Source organism: Rhinopithecus roxellana, chromosome 9 (genome assembly GCF_007565055.1).
Source record: "Rhinopithecus roxellana isolate Shanxi Qingling chromosome 9, ASM756505v1, whole genome shotgun sequence".
Taxonomy (NCBI): Eukaryota; Metazoa; Chordata; class Mammalia; order Primates; family Cercopithecidae; genus Rhinopithecus; species Rhinopithecus roxellana.
Window position 1 is genome coordinate 128,367,029 of NC_044557.1, and position 20,665 is coordinate 128,387,693.

The 20,665-nt window shown below is 42.2% G+C and overlaps 1 protein-coding gene across 2 annotated transcripts in view; it reads left to right on the forward strand.

Moving 5' to 3' along the window:
* The first annotated feature begins 3,308 nt into the window (after window positions 1–3,308).
* Window positions 3,309–20,665, forward strand: part of LOC104674078 (neutrophil defensin 4-like) — a 48,294-nt gene continuing 30,937 nt past the window's right edge. Inside the window, exons 1-3 of one of the 2 annotated variants that reach the window (XM_030937939.1) lie at window positions 3,309–3,382; window positions 7,526–7,709; window positions 8,695–8,925. In XM_030937939.1, coding sequence (XP_030793799.1) covers window positions 7,538–7,709; window positions 8,695–8,798 — 276 coding nt within the window. In that variant the 5' untranslated portion in view covers window positions 3,309–3,382; window positions 7,526–7,537 and the 3' untranslated portion in view covers window positions 8,799–8,925. Of the gene's footprint in view, window positions 3,383–7,525; window positions 7,710–8,694; window positions 8,926–20,665 lie in introns of those variants that run through there. The other variant, XM_030937938.1, reaches the window with a different exon arrangement.

The window sequence follows — 20,665 nt, forward strand, 5'->3', positions numbered from 1 at the left end:
AGCTTCAGTTGTGTCTACATATAGTGTCTACAGTGTGGACACTGATTGTCTACACTGGCAGCAATTAGTGGAAAAATCAGGCTGGGGTTGGGGGCTATGGATCAACATGGAATTGAAAGTACTCTAAAAAAATTTTAGACGTCACACCTTTTTGTTTAAACCACAGAATTCTGCCAAGGTTCTGGTGCAGCCAAAAGAGAAAAGTGAATAGGACCACAGAGAGGAATCCCTCTGTTCTAACTTGAGTGTTAGAGTTTGAGAATCACCTGGGGAAGGATGGAGATGATGCCTGGGCGTGACCTCAACACAGACTGAGACCCTGCTGGGGCTCTGGGCTGCCGAGTCCTGACCACAGTCTATGGAGGAGGCAAGGATGGGAGCATGGCCACGAGGCAGACAGAGCAGTGTCCCAGCAGATGGTTCCCAGTCATGCAGCCAAGAATGGGAGAGAAGGAGAGCATAAGACTGGGTTGGAGCAGAGAAGGCCTCCCCTCCAGCGATAGCAGCCACCACTGACTCTGAGCCAGCTGGAGGGTCTCTGTTCTCCCTGAGCTCCTCAAATCACTCTGGGTGCTGCAAGTAAAGCCACCGCCTGGGCCAGGCCACACATCTGCGGCAGGGTTGCTGCACCCGCTCTCCCTCTTCCTGGACAGTGCCCAGGTTTCTGCAGGACACACTCATGGCCCTTCCAGCACTGTTGTAAAGATTCTGGGCATCAATTGGTCCTCAGTGGGCTGACAAAGTCCCCTTGCAGTTAAAAACCAAATCCTCACCACTAGTGTGCCGGCCACTTTGCGGCAGGCCCTCCATGTACTGGGACATCGTGTCTTTGGAGACAGCTATACCCCACTTGTCCATTCTGCTGAGGCCCACCAATATCATCACTCAGAAGCCATTCGCATGCTTTGGGGCCACAGCAGGATACAGTCTGTAGCTGGCCCAGCAGGTGATCTCTCCAGGCCATGCGTGGGTCCCAGGTTCTGAGTTTCACGGGGAGGCCCTCACTACCACCCATCACAACTCTCAAAGCCTCCGGATAAAGCACACTTGTCCCGGATGTGGGCTTCTGCACATGTAGACTTCCAGGGAAGGTAGCTCCTTATGCCTTGGGTGGAGCAGGTGTTCTCTTTTTGTGGCATTTCTTCACTTTCTCCTTTAGAACCACACCTATCATTGATTTAGATGGAGGATTCCACCACAGGGCATCACAACACTGGGGTGGGTTAAGGGAGTCTCATTTAGTTCATCATCCCCAAGCCACCAGCCTCCTCAAGCAGCACAGTGGCCTCCTAAAGTCATGGTTATTAATGTCTCTAGATATGCTACGGACATCCAAGGCACCAAGGACCTTCTAAGGGCCATCGCTTTTTTAACTCTCAATTCCCTGGCCACCATCTCCTCATCACAATTGGGCTAGACCCACTGTGCTGCCCACCTTGGTGATCACAGAAGAGTTAGCTTCTTTTTCCCTTAGAGATAACATCATTTACATGTTCTCCAATAATGAGACCTCCACACACCATCACAGGACATCCACCATCTCAACATCAAACATTACTGAACAACGGATTGTGGATGGATAGTAAACTATGATCTTCTGAGCACTGACGCCCCAGGCCCACTGGCACCCAGCAGCACCACGAGGCTTTTGCTAGACCATACCTCTCCATTTGACAGGCAACTTCTGGCACAAGCTCCTGTTTTTACCGGGTTTAAAGGTTAGCTAATATTTCCCACTTACTCCTCCTGACAGGAAATAGGGATTATTGCTCCAGAACCCACCGAGGGTGCAGTCAGAGGCAGTAAATGAGGAGAAGAAGTCTTCAAACTAGAGACAACAACTACATCAGGCAAAGACCATATGGAAGTGCCATCACCAAACGTGGCCACGGGGGAAAAAGTCACCAAGGAAAAGTGGGTGTGAGCTGACCCCATAATCTGTGTCAATATGGAAGCACTGGGAAGAAGCCCTGAGTGACAAGATGTCAGTGTTCTCCATGACTGATCTTGCGTGGTATCTCATGTACACATGCCTTGTGGGGTAGCTGTTAAACCCAGGCCTTGGAGACTAGAGAGCTGCTGGGAACAGGATAGCTCTAGTCAGAATTTGTACTCCAGGCTGGAAAACTGGGGAATTCCCTGTAAGCCCTGTTAGAGGGGCTACACCCCAAATACAACCTGACCTGTGTCCAACGTGGGCAACTCAATTCTTAGATATTGAATGGGTCCCATGGCACCAATGCTTAAACACCAGCAGCCCTCGAAACCTCAGCTCACCCTGTTTTAAGGATGAGGAGGTGGTTCTCTGGATGCACAGACTTCAGTCCAAATGGGCTAATGATGCTGCAGCACAAACCCAGACTGCAGCCTGAAGGGTTGGAGCTTTGCATTCACAGAAAGCATCCAGACATGATCATGGACTCAGTGATACACCTGTGGTCCAAAGTATATGAGTTATGGATGGAAACTTCCTATGCCTCTCAGGAAGCACCACTCAACTTTGCTAAATGCTTCTCTGAAGACCCACAAGGGCTGAGAAGCTGTACAACACCAGCAGTCAAGTGAATGCCCAGACTCCCACTTGCCTTCTTGGGTGGCCATCTGGAAAGGCCACTTCCACCCTGAAGGCTAATGCTTCAGACCAGTTCTTGGCTCAGATGATCCTAGACAATTGTTTAACCTTAAACTGTTCATTGGCCAAGCAAGGAGGTGATTGTCCCCTCTGGGGAACCACACGCTGTGTGTACATCCATAACTCAGGAGAACCCACAAAAGTCTGTTTCACATAGCAACAGAAGCCCAGGTGGCACTCAGTCTCACCTGGGTGTTCTCCAACATCCCAGCTCAGCCAAACGGCTTTGATTTGTTTTTATGGTTAGACCCGAGGTCCTTGGGACACTGCTTCAGAAACAGATTCCAAATCCTCTTCTGCGTGTGGGTGGCATTCCTATCCGAGTGTCTTTATAGGGAGTGTACTACGATATGCAACCAGGCTGTCCCGGAGGCTTTAAATACTCCCTTGGTGCAGGTAGTTCACCTCAGCCATGGCCAACGCAGCACAGGGTCAATTGTGTCAGGAGCCATGGAGAATCCAACGTTGGTTGCTGCCCAGGCCTGGTCAGGGCTGGCCAAGGTAGACAAGGGGTTCTTCTGCAGAGTTCTACTTTAACCTCACCTTCCCACCAAATTTCTCAACCGTTCTTGACACCACAATTGTTGAATGAACCCAACAGAAAGTAACCGTGGAAATTAGGACACCTCATCCCAAAAGACCTTGAAATAGGGGAAGTCCACTTGTGCACGTCTGCTCCTTGCTACAGAAGACCTGGGACAGAGGACTGCTGTCTGCCCTCTCTGGTCACCCTGCCTAGCTAGAAGAGCTGTAAGTAATACAAAACTTAAACCTTTACACTGAGTTTTCATCATTGAAGCTATGCCTCCAATCTGACCTCTACTGTGGGGATTACCCCAGGGTAAATCCCTGCTGGGAACGTCTGTCTGGATCTCTGTGATGCTGGGGACAATGGCTTTCAGCTAAGTTAATAGAGAAACTCAAGCAGTTTCCTTCTAAACACAAGTGTCCTAGTTGACATGTCCAGTAGAGACAATCGCAGGTCTTTGGAACATTCTTTTGAGAAAAGCCTATTCAGGTCCTTGGTCTGTTTTTCAATCAGGTTGTTTGATTTTTGCTATTGAGTTGTTTGACTTCCTTATGTATTCGGATATTTGCCCCTTCTACAATGTAGGTTTTGCAAATATTTTCTCTCATTTTCTGGATGAACTTTTCACGTAATTGATTGTTTCCTTTGCTGTGCAGATGCTTTAGCGTTCAATACAGCCGCACTTGTCTATTTTCCCTTTTATTGCCTGTGCCTTTGGTGCCATAGCCAAGAAATCATTACCTACATCAATGTCAAAAGCTTTATCCTTATATGCACTTCTAGTAGTTTATGGTTTCGGGTGCTGCATTTAGGTCTTTTTCATTCTAGGAATTAGAGTCCTGCCATTGGCTTCCCAAGGAGAGACTTTGCTAGGGACTGTGCAGAGTAGTGCAGCAATGAAAGCCTTGAAAGATTAGTTAATGTATACAGTTCATCCCACAGGCACGAGCAGACAACTAGGAAAAAAATAACAGCCACTTAGCTGAGCTGTCTTAGCCTAAGTTGCTTTCAGAAACAGCTTGTCAAAATTTCTCCAGACTCTACAATAATGTTGAAATCAAACTTTTAAACCCAAAGTCCATGTAATTCATTCAGGCAATCACCCAATATTATTCAATTTCCATGTAATTCACTAAGGCAATCACCCAATATTACTTAAATTTTAATCTTCTCTTTAATTCATTCTCCATGTAATCTTTTCCAAATCTATAGTGCTAAATGCTGTCAATTTCAGAATGATTCCTCCATTTATATTTTCAGTTCCAACCACCCAGCTGAACTCCAGACCCCAGAACCCATGTCCTGATATGTCCACTAGAATCTCTGACAGGTTATCTCACCCCTAGTGTTTCAAACTCTTCATTGTATATCTCCCCAGCTTGCAGGCACCACGTGCACATACAGGTGTTGTCATTTCAGAAAATGGCGCTAGTGTCTCTCTGCAATTGTTCAGGGCAAAAAATAAAAATTTTCTTCACATAGTCTCATATTCCATATTCTTACATCAGCAACTGTGTTGCCACTGTACCTTCAACATAAATTTTGAATGAGGCCACTTCTTATCCCCTGAACTGCTGGCACCCTGGTGCAATATACACTGACTTGTAGCCCAAGCTTCCACAGCCCCCTTGTAACGGGGCTCCTACTGAAACTTTGGTCCACTGTAGTCTATTTTCCACTGCAAATATCAAGGTTTTATCATGGTTTGCAGGTACGAGCCCTGGCTCTTGACCACCTCTGTCCTCAACTTCCACTACTGTCCACACCAGCCACCAGACTTTTTTCAGAGGAGGTTGTTAGGGGTTGAATTGTGTTACCCCAAAGTTCATATGTTGAAGACTTAACCCCTAGTATCTCAGAATGTGGTACTGTATCTGGAGAGTCTTTGAAGAAGTAATTAAGTTAAAATGAGGTAATGAGAGTGGGCAGTAAACCCAATATGACTGGAATTCTTACAAGAAGAGGTTAGGACACAGTCACACCCAGAGAACAGACAACGTGAGGACGCAGGGAGAAGACAGCTGTCTACCAGACAAGGAGAGAGCCTGCAGAGGACACCAGCCCTGCTAACACCTTCAGAGTTCCAGTCTACAGCACTGTGAGAACACAAATTCCTGTTGTTTTAGCCACCCAGTCTGTGGAAATTTGTTATGCTATTCTGAGCTGACTAATCCAGATGCCAACATACAGGGTTTCCTCAGCTCATCAGCTCATGAGCTCATCAGCTCAGAGCACTGGCAGAATCTTGGACAAGAGAAAATTCTTTGGCACAATTGCAAAGTCTCAAATGAGACAGTAAGAATGAATAGTGAGAGATGAACATCATTCATGTCTGTCCTTCAGATACAGCTCAGAGCTAGTGCACAAAGCACAATGGTTGCCACAAGACAAACTCTTCCAAATTGTGTCAGTGTCTGCAGCCCAGAGGGCAGTGAAAGTTTATCAAAGTTGTAAATTTCTCTTCTGCAAAAACTCTGCCTTCCTCAGCCTGACACCCTCTCTGAGAAAGTGGGCACCCACCTTCTCCCCCACCCCATCCAGGGTCCCTTCCTCCTGGGAAGGAGGGTGGCCTGCTGATGCATGGTCCAGATGGTGCGTCTCTCCTGTGTCTTTACCTGAAACGTCAGAGGCCGGCTTTCATTTTCACATCTGCATTGATAGACCGCCCTGTATGAGCAGTTTCCCCAAGAATGTCCACTTTCCTCACAGCCAGAGCAAGATGGCAGCTCTGCTTTATAGCGTTCATCAGCGCTGCCCCTGAGCACCCCTTTTTGAGAGCTGGTCAATACCCCTGTCTAGCGAGGCTCTTTCCCAGCCGTTTTCAAGATGCAACAACTGGGTACTAAGTCCTGACAGGCACTAATCTCTATGGTTCTCCAGGAATGAACAAATAAGGGACTAACCACACATATCCCATGTATCCACAGAAGTAGTGCCTCTTTCTTAAAGATGATGGGAAGCTCATTGCCCTTTCTTTAAGAAGCACTACTTTTGTGGATACATAGGATGCCCCCACAGCTGTGCTCTTGCAATTGATGTCCAGCAGCCTCTGAACAAGTGTGGAAGGTTCATTCAATAGTGCAAAACTGGGCTGTAGGTGCTCACAAGGAGGAGCCAGAGGTCCTCATGTTCACGAAAGACCCTATCTCTCTCTGTCTCCCATCTGCTTGCCTGTTACCAGCAATAAATATGGTCATGTCTAAGCATCATTTGTCCCCTGGAATATCCTGGAATACAAACCTCTATTATACAACCAGATTCTGTTGCTATCTTATTTTCTTCCAGGTCAATTCCCTTGCACCCTACTTTCTTAACACAGTTAATTTAATTCCTATGTTAAATAATTAACTCATCCGTCAAGGGAGTATATGCCTTCTAAGAGTGAATGTCCATATTATGGGTGGAAATCCTCTTTTTGTCCTGGCCCTGAGTGACCTGGACAAGTAGACCTTTCTACCCTGAGGTCCAGCTCCTCAGGGTAGAAAGTGCAGCATCGACATCTCTATGAAAATGACCAGGACAATAGAAACAAAAAGCTAAGAAAAACAAGTAAAGAAAAACATAAGGGAAAGGGGAGACTACATGGCCCAAAAACATTGAGTTTACTGTGAAAACTCATTTTTGAAGATAGTGAGAAGATAAAGCACAAGGTAAAGAGACTAAATTGTTCGTTTCCAGGTTCTCAAAAGCAATCTTGCCTTGATTTGGGTCTCAATTAACAAAGCACAAGGACAGCTGAGCCTGTAGCAGGTGTCGCTGAGCATACAGGTCCCAGAGTGATGCCCAGTGACAACAGGTGGGTCTGCAACTGCAGGTGCCCCTCACCTGGTGACCTTGAGGAAGATGGAGCAGCGTATTGGGCACAGGGCTGGGTTTCTGGGTACAGGAAATCAGATCAGAGCAGCCCAGAGGAGGACTGTGTCTGCTCATGGAAAACATACCTCGCAGATCCTATTAGAGCAGAATAAAGAGATCATAACTGGCCACCTGTCGGCCATTAAAGATCTGGTTCTTCCTGTAATCCTGGCACTTTGGGAGGCCAAGGCAGGTGGATCACAAGGTCAGGAGATCAGACCAAGCACATACTCAAGCATATGGGAAACAGAACAGGACAGTAATGTCCTTATCATCATTAACAGCTTGGATCAAGAAGAGGCATTAAGCATACAGACTCACTCTGTGATGAAAGCCGGGAGAAAGAGGAGCATCAAAGGGATCTTGAGGGCAAAGGCAGCCCTTCCCTGCCAATCACATGCCCACCTCCTCTCACTGTAGCCTCTGTCTCAGGCCTTCTCCCAGCAGAGCTATAAATCCAGGCTCACTCCTCACTCTACACACATTCACACCTCCTCTCCCGCCTCCAGGTGACCCCAGCCATGAGGACTCTCGCCATCCTTGCTGCCATTTTCCTTTTCGCCCTGCTGGCTCAGGCTAAGTCACTCCAGGAAACAGCTGATGACACTGCAACCCAGGAGCAGCCTGGGGAAGACGACCAGGACCTTGCTGTCTCCTTTGAAGAAAATGGACTCTCTACTCTTAGAGCCTCAGGTAGGAGACATCAATCTTGCAGATCTGCAAAATCTAGAACAAAAGGATTGGAGACAGGCTCTGGCGTCAAGTGTGGAAAAGTCTACCTCACTTGAGTGACTTTACTTAATCTTCCTGGACCTTGATTTTCTCATCTCTAAATTAATCAGTGAGAACCGAACACATCTAAAAGATTTTCTTTCTTCTAAGACTTTTAGTTTCAAGATATTTCTGTGAAATTTGCTACTTTTAAGATAGAAAGAGCTACACTGACTAATTTTTTGTAGGTCTGAATGGGTAGACTTAGTTATAGAGAGAATATTTTACTTTGTCCATTGGTAAAGCTTTTAGAACCTAGAGAGGAACCTATGGGTGCATTTCAATGTAGGCTAATGGGATTGATTAAATCTTTCTAAAATATATACATAGATCCAAACATCATATTGTGTCTCATACATATACACAATTATTATTTGTCAATTAAAATAAGGAAATAAGTAAAATGTGAAAAAAAAAAAAAAAGCGAGAGAGAGAGAGAGAGAGAGGGAAAGAAGAATTTGAATTTGGAAGGTCTTCAAAGACTCCTTGAGCACCAAAGTATTTGAGTCCATGACGTGAGCACGCACAATGCAGCATCTCAGAAACTGATCCAGGTGCATTAGGGAGCCTTGTTAGGACATGCAGATCATACATGGAGGTCAAGATTAGGGGTATGGATTAAGCAGAATGAAGAGTAGGTAACCGTGATGTTGAGAGGTATATTGTTTTACCAGGGAGCAGGTAATAAACATGTCCTGAATAGACTCAGATGGGGAAAGAGCTATGATCTTGCATGACTAACACACAGCTAGTACAATTTCTTGTCATTTATGACAAAGACATGAATTTTCTCCATCCTAACATGACTGATACAGTGTCTCTTGTTTAGACTATCTCAGTTAGTCTGGCCCTGCCTGTCCTTTTCCCCACCTCCCTCGCTGTGCCTGACCCTCTCTTCTTTCCACAGGTTCTCAGGCAAGTCACCCATGCATTTGCCGAATCGGCCGTTGTTTGAGGCGTGAGTCCTACTCCGGGAGGTGCAGCCGCATCTACATACTCTGCTGTCGCTGAGCTTCCTAGATAGAAACCAAAGCAGTGCAAGATTCAATCCAAGGTCCTGAAGAAAGAAAAACATTTCACCCTCTGTACCTTGTATCTTTCTAAGTTTTTCTCTCCAAAATAAAGTTCAAGCATTAAACTTAGGGTGTTTGACTTTTTAAATTTTCTTTTCTTTTTCCTTTTTTTCCCCCTTTTGCTTTTTTATATGGTGGTTTGTATGTTTCCTTTGTATGGAGAATTCTGATCCACATTAAGTTAACTGGTCTTTGCATTCCAATGATGCACAATTTGAGCGTCATAGAGCAATAACAAAATAGCAAAAATGAATATAATTGGGTTTCTTCCTGTTGTTGTTATTTGAGACAGTGTCTCACTTAGCCACCCAAGCTGTAGTACAGTGGTGCAATCTCGGCTCACTGTAGCCTTGACCTCCTGTGCTCAAATGATCCTCCCACCTCAGCCTCTTGAGTAGCTGGGACTACAGGCATGTGCCACCATACCCTGCTAATGTTTTGTACTTTTTGGAGAGACAGGGTTTCACCATGTTACCCAGATTGGTCTTGAACTCCTGAGCTTAAGTGATCTGCCCTCCTCAGCCTCCCAAAGTGCTAGGATTTCATGCTTGAGCCACCATGCCTGACAGGATATAAGTGTTAATTGGAATAGTTTGAAACTTAAAAGTTCAATGCATTCCTAATGATACTCAAACAATAGAAGTTTACAATGAGAGGCAAAAAGTGGTTGTTGACTCAAAGGAAAGATAGATCTGATGGGCTATGTTCACTTGTCCTTTAATTTTAAAAAGTGGGAAAGCATTGCTATACATAATTTTTGAAATTTTAAGCAGATGTGTTAAATACATATGCTATACATTAAGCTTTATTTCACTCTATTTGGGTAAGTGATATATAACTGTATCAACAAGATAGAATAAAATAAAGTTTAACAAGGAAAAAGTTAAAACTGTGCCAAAAACAGGAAAGACTGATGAGCATCAGTGATTCAATTAACAACCAGATAGCAGAAGAGTTCAGAAACTGGTGACCATAGAGGTTGAGGCCCAATAACCAATGAGACAAATGGTCCCTTACTGGTCCCCAAAAGGTTAATTAGGCCAATTTTTAATGAAGGAGTTGGTCTCAACTCTCCATCCCTTCAAGCATATGAATTCTATTCGTTATAATAAAGCTATACTATTTTAATAAAATGCTAGTGAGAAAATATATGTTAATATGTTTTTAATCATGTCAATGAACCAAGTCAATAATCGGAATGATAAGACAATTGGCCATACACTTACGGCTGTGCAAAAACTTACGGCTGTGCAAAAACTGTGCAACAACATATTTGTGAGAAAGGCAAGTTTCTAGAATTAAAATTTATATAAAAGACAGGGACTGAACAGTGCCATGATATGACGGAAAAAAACCCAAACAAACATTTTTATTACAACAACAACAAAAAGTCTCAACCTGATAATAAATAACAACTAGCCTGACTTTGATTCATCTTAGACACATACAAAGCACTGGTTCCTGATCAAGGGTCAGCTGTTTGACCCTAGACTTGCAACCTCGTTTAGTCATCTGGGGTCTCAGAAGATCAAGAAAATCACAGGAAGGAGTAAAATCAAAACAAAGAAGAAAAGACATCAAATCCATGACATGGACCCTTCTGTATCACTTTTGGTAAAATGAACAAATAAGTTTGTGGTCATCGTTCAGGAATATGCTTATCTATTCTTTAAGGTGTTAGATGTGTCTAAAAACAACCAGGCATACTAAATGTATGACATCAATGTAGATGAAGGGAATTTAAATAACCACCGTTGTATCAATATTTAATACTCAAGAACTGGTTTAAACTTAGTGTAAATAGTGATGAGATTTTTCTCTGTGCACAAAAGCCCTTTCAATATTAAAGAACCTACCAAGCTAGTGCAGGCTGCTGCTGCCTTTCCTCATCTGATGGTCCTTCGTGAGAGCTCTCCACTTTACAGGGAGATAGGTGGTCAGGGCTGGTTCTCTGCCTCAGCAACCCTTCTCAGCAGGACTCTCTTCCACTCTTGCTGTCACACCTGGTCCTGGAACTGGAGGGCCAGCAAGACAGCACGGTAGAGGAGGGCGAGCATTCTCATGCACCACCCAAAAGGCGAGGCTTTCTGGCAGCACGAACCAGAATGGGTAGTGGAGAGACCTCAGATGCTGAATACAAGTACATTTTTGGGGAAGATAAAGTCACTCTACAAAGTCTGTGAACTTAGGTCAGGTTGGTGTGTAGGGTGAAAGGGAAGCATTTTCCAAGTCTCACCTGGTTGACTAAAAGTCACCGTGATGCTCCTCTATTTAACTCCTTTACTCACAGCCAAAATTGACTGGTTGTTTGGTCTCTGCCCTTTCTTTTTGATGTGTTCTGCTTTTTGTTTCTTGGGTGTTTTGTTTTGTTTTGTTTTGTTTTGTTTCATTTTGTTTTGGTTGAATTGGAGTCTTCCTCTGTCACCCAGGCTGGACTGCAGTGGCACGATCTTGGCTCACCGTAACCTCCACTTCCCAGGTTCAAGTGATTCTTCTGCCTCACCCTCCCGAGTAGCTAGGATTACAGGCAAGTGCCACTGCACCCAGCTCATTTTCATATTTTTATTAGAGAAGTGGTTTCACCATGTTTTGGCCAGGCTCGTGTCGAACTCCTAACCTTGAATAATCTCCCCACCTCGGCCTCCCAAAGTGCTGGGATTACAGGCATGAGCCACTGTGCTGGGCCAATGGGTTCTGTTTTTTTATAAGAATCTTGAAGTCAGGTAGCGTGACGCCTCCAGCTTTGTCCTTTTGACTTAGGATTGTCTTGGCAATGCGGGCTCTTTTTTGGTTCCATATGAACTTTAAAGCAGTTTTTTCCAATTCTGTGAAGAAACTCATTGGTAGCTTGATGGGGATGGCATTGAATCTATAAATAACCTTGGGCAGTATGGCCATTTTCACGATATTGATTCTTCCTATCCATGAGCATGGTATGTTCTTCCATTTGTTTGTGTCCTCTTTGATTTCACTGAGCAGTGGTTTGTAGTTCTCCTTGAAGAGGTCCTTTACATCCCTTGTAAGCTGGATTCCTAGGTATTTGATTCTCTTTGAAGCAATTGTGAATGGAAGTTCATTCCTGATTTGGCTCTCTGCTTGTCTGTTACTGGTGTATAAGAATGCTTGTGATTTTTGCACATTAATTTTGTATCCTGAGACTTTGCTGAAGTTGCTTATCAGCTTAAGGAGATTTTGGGCTGAGACGATGGGGTTTTCTAAATATACAATCATGTCATCTGCAAACAGGGACAATTTGACTTCTTCTTTTCCTAACTGGATACCCTTGATTTCTTTCTCTTGCCTGATTGCCCTAGCCAGAACTTCCAACACTATGTTGAATAGGAGTGGTGAGAGAGGGCATCCCTGTCTTGTGCCAGTTTTCAAAGGGAATTTTTCCAGTTTTTGCCCATTCAGTATGATATTAGCTGTGGGTTTGTCATAAATGGCTCTTATTATTTTGAGATACGTTCCATCAATACCGAATTTATTGAGCGTTTTTAGCATGAAGGGCTGTTGAATGTTGTCAAAAGCCTTTTCTGCATCTATTGAGACAATCATGTGGTTCTTGTCTTTGGTTCTGTTTATATGCTGGATTACGTTTATTGATTTGCGAATGTTGAACCAGCCTTGCATCCCAGGGATGAAGCCCACTTGATCATGGTGGATAAGCTTTTTGATGTGCTGCTGAATCCGGTTTGCCAGTATTTTATTGAGAATTTTTGCATCAATGTTCATCAGGGATATTGGTCTAAAATTCTCTTTTTTTGTTGTGTCTCTGCCAGGCTTTGGTATCAGGATGATGTTGGCCTCATAAAATGAGTTAGGGAGGATTCCCTCTTTTTCTATTGATTGGAATAGTTTCAGAAGGAATGGTACCAGCTCCTCCTTGTACCTCTGGTAGAATTCAGCTGTGAATCCATCTGGTCCTGGACTTTTTTTGGTGGGTAGGCTATTAATTGTTGCCTCAATTTCAGAGCCTGCTATTGGTCTATTCAGGGATTCAACTTCTTCCTGGTTTAGCCTTGGGAGAGTGTAAGTGTCCAGGAAATTATCCATTTCTTCTAGATTTTCTAGTTGATTTGCGTAGAGGCGTTTATAGTATTCTCTGATGGTAGTTTGTATTTCTGTGGGGTCAGTGGTGATATCCCCTTTATCATTTTTTATTGCATCTATTTGATTCCTCTCTCTTTTCTTCTTTATTAGCCTTGCTAGCGGTCTGTCAATTTTGTTGACCTTTTCAAAAAACCAACTCCTGGATTCATTGATTTTTTGGAGGGTTTTTTGTGTCTCTATCTCCTTCAGTTCGGCTCTGATCTTAGTTATTTCTTGCCTCCTGCTAGCTTTTGAATGTGTTTGCTCTTGCCTCTCTAGTTCTTTTAATTGTGATGTTAGAGTGTCAATTTTAGATCTTTCCTGCTTTCTCTTGTGGGCATTTAGTGCTATAAATTTCCCTCTACACACTGCTTTAAATGTGTCCCAGAGATTCTGGTATGTTGTATCTTTGTTCTCATTGGTTTCAAAGAACATCTTTATTTCCGCTTTCATTTCGTTATGTACCCAGTAGTCATTCAGGAGCAGGTTGTTCAGTTTCCATGTAGTTGAGCGGTTTTGATTGAGTTTCTTAGTCCTGAGTTCTAGTTTGATTGCACTGTGGTCTGAGAGACAGTTTGTTATAATTTCTGTTCTTTTACATTTGCTGAGGAGTGCTTTACTTCCAATTATGTGGTCAATTTTGGAATAAGTGCGATGTGGTGCTGAGAAGAATGTATATTCTGTTGATTTGGGGTGGAGAGTTCTATAGATGTCTATTAGGTCCGCTTGGTGCAGAGATGAGTTCAATTCCTGGATATCCTTGTTAACTTTCTGTCTCGTTGATCTGTCTAATGTTGACAGCGGTGTGTTGAAGTCTCCCATTATTATTGTATGGGAGTCTAAGTCTCTTTGTAAGTCCCTAAGGACTTGCTTTATGAATCTGGGTGCTCCTGTATTGGGTGCATATATATTTAGGAGAGTTAGCTCTTCCTGTTGAATTGATCCCTTTACCATTATGTAATGGCCTTCTTTGTCTCTTTTGATCTTTGATGGTTTAAAGTCTGTTTTATCAGAGACAAGGATTGCAACCCCTGCTTTTTTTTGTTCTCCATTTGCTTGGTAGATCTTCCTCCATCCCTTTATTTTGAGCCTATGTATGTCTCTGCATGTGAGATGGGTCAGTAACCAAAACAGCATGGTACTGGTACCAAAACAGAGCTATAGACCAATGGAACAGAACAGAGTCCTCAGAAATAATACCGCACATCTACAGCCATCTGATCTTTGACAAACCTGAGAGAAACAAGAAATGGGGAAAGGATTCCCTATTTAATAAATGGTGCTGGGAAAATTGGCTAGCCATAAGTAGAAAGCTGAAACTGGATCCTTTCCTTACCCCTTATACGAAGATTAATTCAAGATGGATTAGAGACTTAAATGTTAGACCTAATACCATAAAAACCCTAGAAGAAAATCTAGGTAGTACCATTCAGGACATAGGCATGGGCAAGGACTTCATGTCTAAAACGCCAAAAGCAACGGCAGCAAAAGCAAAAATTGACAAATGGGATCTAATTAAACTAAAGAGCTTTTGCACAGCAAAAGAAACTACCATCAGAGTGAACAGGCAACCTACAGAATGGGAGAAAATTTTTGCAACCTACTCATCTGACAAAGGGCTAATATCCAGAATCTACAAAGAACTCAAACAAATATACGAGAAAAAAACAAACAACCCCATCAAAAAGTGGGGAAAGGATATGAACAGACATTTCTCAAAAGAAGATATTCATACAGCCAACAGACACATGAAAAAATGCTCATCGTCACTCGCCATCAGAGAAATGCAAATCAAAACCACAATGAGATACCATCTCACACCAGTTAGAATGGCAATCATTAAGAAGTCAGGAAACAACAGGTGTTGGAGAGGATGTGGAGAAATAGGAACACTTTTACACTGTTGGTGGGATTGTAAACTAGTTCAACCATTATGGAAAACAGTATGGCAATTCCTCAAGGATCTAGAACTAGATGTACCATATGACCCAGCCATCCCACTACTGGGTATATACCCAAAGGATTATAAATTATTCTACTACAAAGACACATGCACACGTATGTTTATTGCAGCACTATTCACAATAGCAAAGACTTGGAATCAACCCAAATGTCCATCTGTGACAGACTGGATTAAGAAAATGTGGCACATACACACCATGGAATACTATGCAGCCATAAAAAAGGATGAGTTTGCGTCCTTTGTAGGGACATGGATGCAGCTGGAAACAATCATTCTTAGCAAACTATCACAAGAACAGAAAACCAAACACCGCATGTTCTCACTCATAGGTGGGAACTGAACAATGAGATCACTTGGACTCGGGAAGGGGAACGTCACGCACTGGGGCCTATCATGGGGAGGGGGGAGGGGGGAGGAGGGAGGGATTGCATTGGGGAGTTATACATGATATAAATGACGAATTGATAAAAAAAAATAAAATAAAATAAAAATAAAAATAAAAATAAAAATAAAAATAAAAAAAAAAAAAAAAAAAAGAATCTTGAATAGTATCTCCCGTTCCTCATCAGCCTTTATGTAAACATCAGCTACAAAGCGGGAGTTTGTTAGAGGCTCTGCTGCTTCATTCAGAGCAGCTACAGTATAAACAACTCTAGGTTTTCCAGGCAGATCTCTTCAATGTCCAGTTTTCCCTTGAAGCTAAGACTCTTGTCTTATCTTAGCACAGTGATCAGGGGATATGAATAACTTCCATGGACGAGGACTCCAGGGTCATGGGGGAGAATACCCTACTCTCTACTGTGAGTGAAACTTACAGTAAGAAACAAAATAAATGTTTCCTCAGGCACAAAGCTGTTACATTGAGCATCCAGTCTCTGGTCAGGAGGAGAGCAGGTTCTGCAAAAACCATGATAAACAGAACATGTTCTTCACCCTTCCTTCAGGCAATGGGAGGCTTTTTCTAACTGCTAATGGAAATTCTTGGCTCAGCATGGACCTAAACAAAAAGGTCTGATAAAAGGCACTTCGCTCTCATTTCAACTGTGTCCTACATATAGCTCCTCATCTTTCCATCCCACACATCCTCATTCTCATGTCCCAACCCCAGTCAGTCTAACTGCAGATCTTCCTGTTCTCTGCTGCAGAAAATTCAGGTGACCACACAAATCAAGTGTCTACCTAAACTGTGTGTCTTGGTCAGGAACTCCAGAGAAACAGAACCAAAATAATGTGTATGTATAGAGAGATTGTTTTCAAGTAAATGCCTCATGTGACTAAGGAGCTAGCAAATCAAAAATCTCCAGGATGGGCCATCAAGCTGGAGGCCCAGGGAAGAGTCACACTTGCAGTTCAAGTCTGGAGCCTGTCTGCCGGCAGAATTCTTTCTTGCCCAGGGAAGGTCAACCTTTTCCCTTTTCAAGCCTTCAGCGGATTGGATGAGGACCACCTACATTAAACAAGACAATCTACTTCACGGAAAGTCCACCAACTTATATGTTAATCACATCCAATAAGACACCCTTACATAAATACCCAGAATCATGTTTCACCAAATATCTGGTCCACTGCAAACCAGCCAAGTTGACACATAAAATTAACCATCACACTGGACTTTCAGTTTTACTGAGCAATCTTCTAAGTCTCTGTATTTCAGTCTTGTTCCAGTTCTTTAGAAGGACTTCAACAATATCCTAGTTCTATCATATTCTATATCATGTTTGTCATAGATTAATGTCTTTCTTTTTCTTTCTTTTTTTTTTTTTTTTTTTTTTACAAGACAGACTCTCACTCTGTTACCCAGGCTGGAGTACAGTGGTGTGATCTCAGCTGATTCCAACCTCTGCCGCTGAGGTTCAAGCAATTCTCATGCCTTGGCCTCCCAAGTAGCTGGTACTACAGGCATATGCTACCACGCCCAGATAATTTTTTATGCTTTTAGCAGTAACAGGGTTTCACCATGTTGTCCAGGCTGGTATCAAACTCCCAATCTCAGGTGATCCACCCACCTTGGCCTCCCAAACTGCTGGGATTACAGGTTTGAGCCCCCATACCCAGCCTTGCTTCTGGAGCTTTTGATCCATCTTGTATCTGTGTGTAAAAGTAATCTGATAGTTGTTTTGCTTGGATTTATTTTGATAAACTTCTATAATTATGTAATTAGTATTACTATAATTAGAGTATGTCCTCCAAAAGTTCATGTTGAAACTGAATCCTCAATATAACACTATTAAAATGTGGGGTCTTTAAGAGCTGATGGGGTCTTGAGGGCTCTAAGCCCCCGAATGGATTAACCCATTCATGAACTAACATGTTAGTAGATTGTCACAAGAGTGAGTCTGCTGTGAGTCTGTTGTAAAAGCCAGTTCCTCTCAGGGTGTCCCACCTCACAATGTGACGCCCTGTACCACTGAGGACTGCAGAGATTCCTTATCAGCAAGAAGGACCTCACCAGATGCAGCCTCTAAACCTCAGACTTACCAGCCTTCAGAGTTGTAAGAAAAAAGTGTATTTTCTTTATAAGATACCCAGTCTTAGGTATTCAGTTATGGAAACTATATACATATACATATATATATATATATATATATATATGACAGCTACCATCTTAGGATCAAGGAAATACGGCAATATTGGTTAATATCCATTCATTGCCCCCATTGTGTTAGGCATCACACCAATTCCTTTCCCTACTACACATGAGATAGGAGAGAGACAATTATCTAGATTTCAGAGATGAAGAAATGGAGGCCTGCTACATGGAAACCCATCCTTTAGTCTTCAGTATACCTGATGTTTCATAAGAAACAATAGTAAACAGAAAATGAAGACCTCCCCCGACGGACAAAGGAGCCAGTGACCAACCTTAAGAAGATGGCAACGTTCAATAATTCAAAACAGCAGTTTTTAGGAAACTCAGCAAACTTTGTGATGACACAGAAAAGTAATTCAGAAATTTATCAGAAAAATTGAGCAAGGAGATCAAAATAGTTTTCTGAAAATCAAACAGAAACCCTGGAACTGAGAAATAAACTCCCTGGCAGAAAACTCTCAGACTCTCAAGAACAGAATTGATCAAGTAAAAAAAATTCAGTAAGCTCAATGAAGGTTATTTGAAATACAATGTAAGAGCAGAAAAAAAGGGGAAAGAATGAAGAATACCAATTAAATACAGAAAGTACCTCAAAAGAGCAAACCTAAAAGTCATTGACCTTCAAAAGGGAACTGAGAGAGGGCAAGGGCTACAAAACTTAAATAAATAATAAGAAAGAAAACTTTCCAAATATAGAGAAAGATATAAATATCTAGGTACAGGAAGGTCAAAGATCATCAAACAGATTCAACACAAGTAAGACTATCATAAGGCATATAGTCATTAAACTCTCAAAGGACAAAGAGAGGATTCTAAAAGCAACAAGAAGAAAAAAGCAAATTGCACGTAAAGGAGCTCCAATTCATCTGGCTACAAACTTCTCAGTGAAAATCCTACAGACCAACAAGGAGATGGATGATACGCTCAAAGTGCTGGGGGGAGGTTGAGGGAAAATCTTCCTACCAAAAATACTGTACCCAGCAAAGCTATCTTTCATATATTGAGTAGAAATAAAGTTGTGCCTGACAAACAAAAACTAAGAAAATTCATTACCAGACCTGTCTGTCTTAATACAAAACTATAGAAGGAAATTCTTTAGTCTTTAAGAAAAGGGTGCCAACATGCAATAAGATAACATCTGAAGGTATAAAACTAATTGGTAAAAGTAAGTACACAGACAATCTTAGAATATTCTAATACTATAATTGTGGTACGTAGATCTCTCATATCTCTAATATGAATACTTAAAGGCAAATCTATCAAAAATAGTTAAACAATTTGTTAAGAGATAGGCAGTATAAAAAGACATACATTGAGACCAAAAAAAGTCTAAATGTTGAGGGGGAGGGAGTTAAAGTATAGAGATTTTTAGGTTTTTCTCTCTTTGTTAGCTTGTTCTACTTTCCTTGTGATGAAAGTCAAGTTGTCATTTGTTCAAAGTAACTTCTTATACACATTTTATAATCTCCATAGTAACCCCACAGCAAAAGCCTATAATGCATACACTTCTTTTCTGTTTTTTGAGACAGAGTCTCGCTCTGTCACACAGGCTGGAGTGCAGCGGCATGATCTCAGCTCACGGGAAGCTCCACCTCCCAGGTTCTGGCCATTCTCCTGCCTCAGCCTCCCAAGCACCTGGAACTACAGGTGTCCGCCACCACCCCTGGCTAATTTTTTGTATTTTTAGTAGAGACGGGGTATCACCGTGTTAGCCAGCATGGTCTTGATCTCCTGACCTCATGATCCACCAGCCTTGGTCTCCCAAAGTGGTGTGATTACAGGCGTGAGCCACTGAACTCAGCCTGGATTACACTTTTTTAAAAGCGAAGAATTAAAGCACTACCAGAGAAAATCATTTAACTGCTAAGGAGGAAAGTTATAAAAGAAGAAAGAAAAGGAAGAGATGAGTTACAAAACAACCAGAAAACAAGTAACAAAATGGCAATAGTAAGTTCTTACCTATCAATAATAACATTAAATATAAACTAAAGTCTTCAATTTATAAACATACGTTGGCTGAATGGATTGAAAAATCAAGATCCAACTATATGTTCCCTACAAGAAAATTACTTCATCTATAAAGACACAAATAGATTGAAAGTGAAGGAATGAAAAAAGATATTCCATGCAAATGGAAACCAAAAAAGAGCAAATGTAGCCACATTTCTTTCAGACAAAATAAAATTCGAGTCAAAAATTACAAAAAGAAGCAAACAAGATCATTACATAATGATATAGTGGTCAATTTAGCAAAAGGATATAAAAATTCAAAGAGCCTTCAAATGCAAATATTAATGGATCTAAAGAGATAAGCTGCAATACAATTATAATAGGAAACTCCAACAACTCACCTTCGGTAAAGAACTGATCATTTAAACAGAAAATTAACAAAACCAAACATCAGAGTTAAATTACACTCTAGCCCAAATGGACCTAACTGACATTTACAGAATATTTCATCCAACTGATGCAGAATATATTCTTCTCATCAGCACATGGAACATTCTCCAGAACAGATCGTATGTTAGTCCACAAAACAACTCTCAACAAATTTTTGAGTCAAAACTGTATCAAGTATATCAAAATTATATCAAGTAGTATTCTGACCACAGTGGAATACAATTTGAAATCAATGATAAGAGGACCTTTGGAAACTGTACAGACACATGGAATTAAACAACATGTTCCTGAATGACCAATGGATCAATAAAAAATAAGAAGGAAATTTAAAGATTGCTTGAAACAAATGAAATTAAAAAGAGAACATAACAAAACCTATATTCAAGCCATACCTACTCTTAGGTGGTCACCGGTAAAATGACACAAGGAGTTTGAGTGGGACAGAGAGATTGAAGACTTCAAAGAAAGGGACAGCATTTCAAGTGGGTTTTCACCATACTTGACCAAAACATCTCAAGGGCCAGACACTGCTGTGACCACCAACACCAGTCGCAAATGCCCAGAGCCCAGGAGAAGGGAGCAGGTGTTTCCCACGTCCACCCCATGAGATTCTGAGGAAGTCTCAACACCAGACTGGGGCTCTGTCTGTCTGAAGAGGTGGTTCAGGTGTCCAGGCACCTCACTGAAACACTGCACTGCCAGGGAACCCAACACAGATCCCAGGGACAACACAGGCATTCTGACAGACAAATGATCCCAC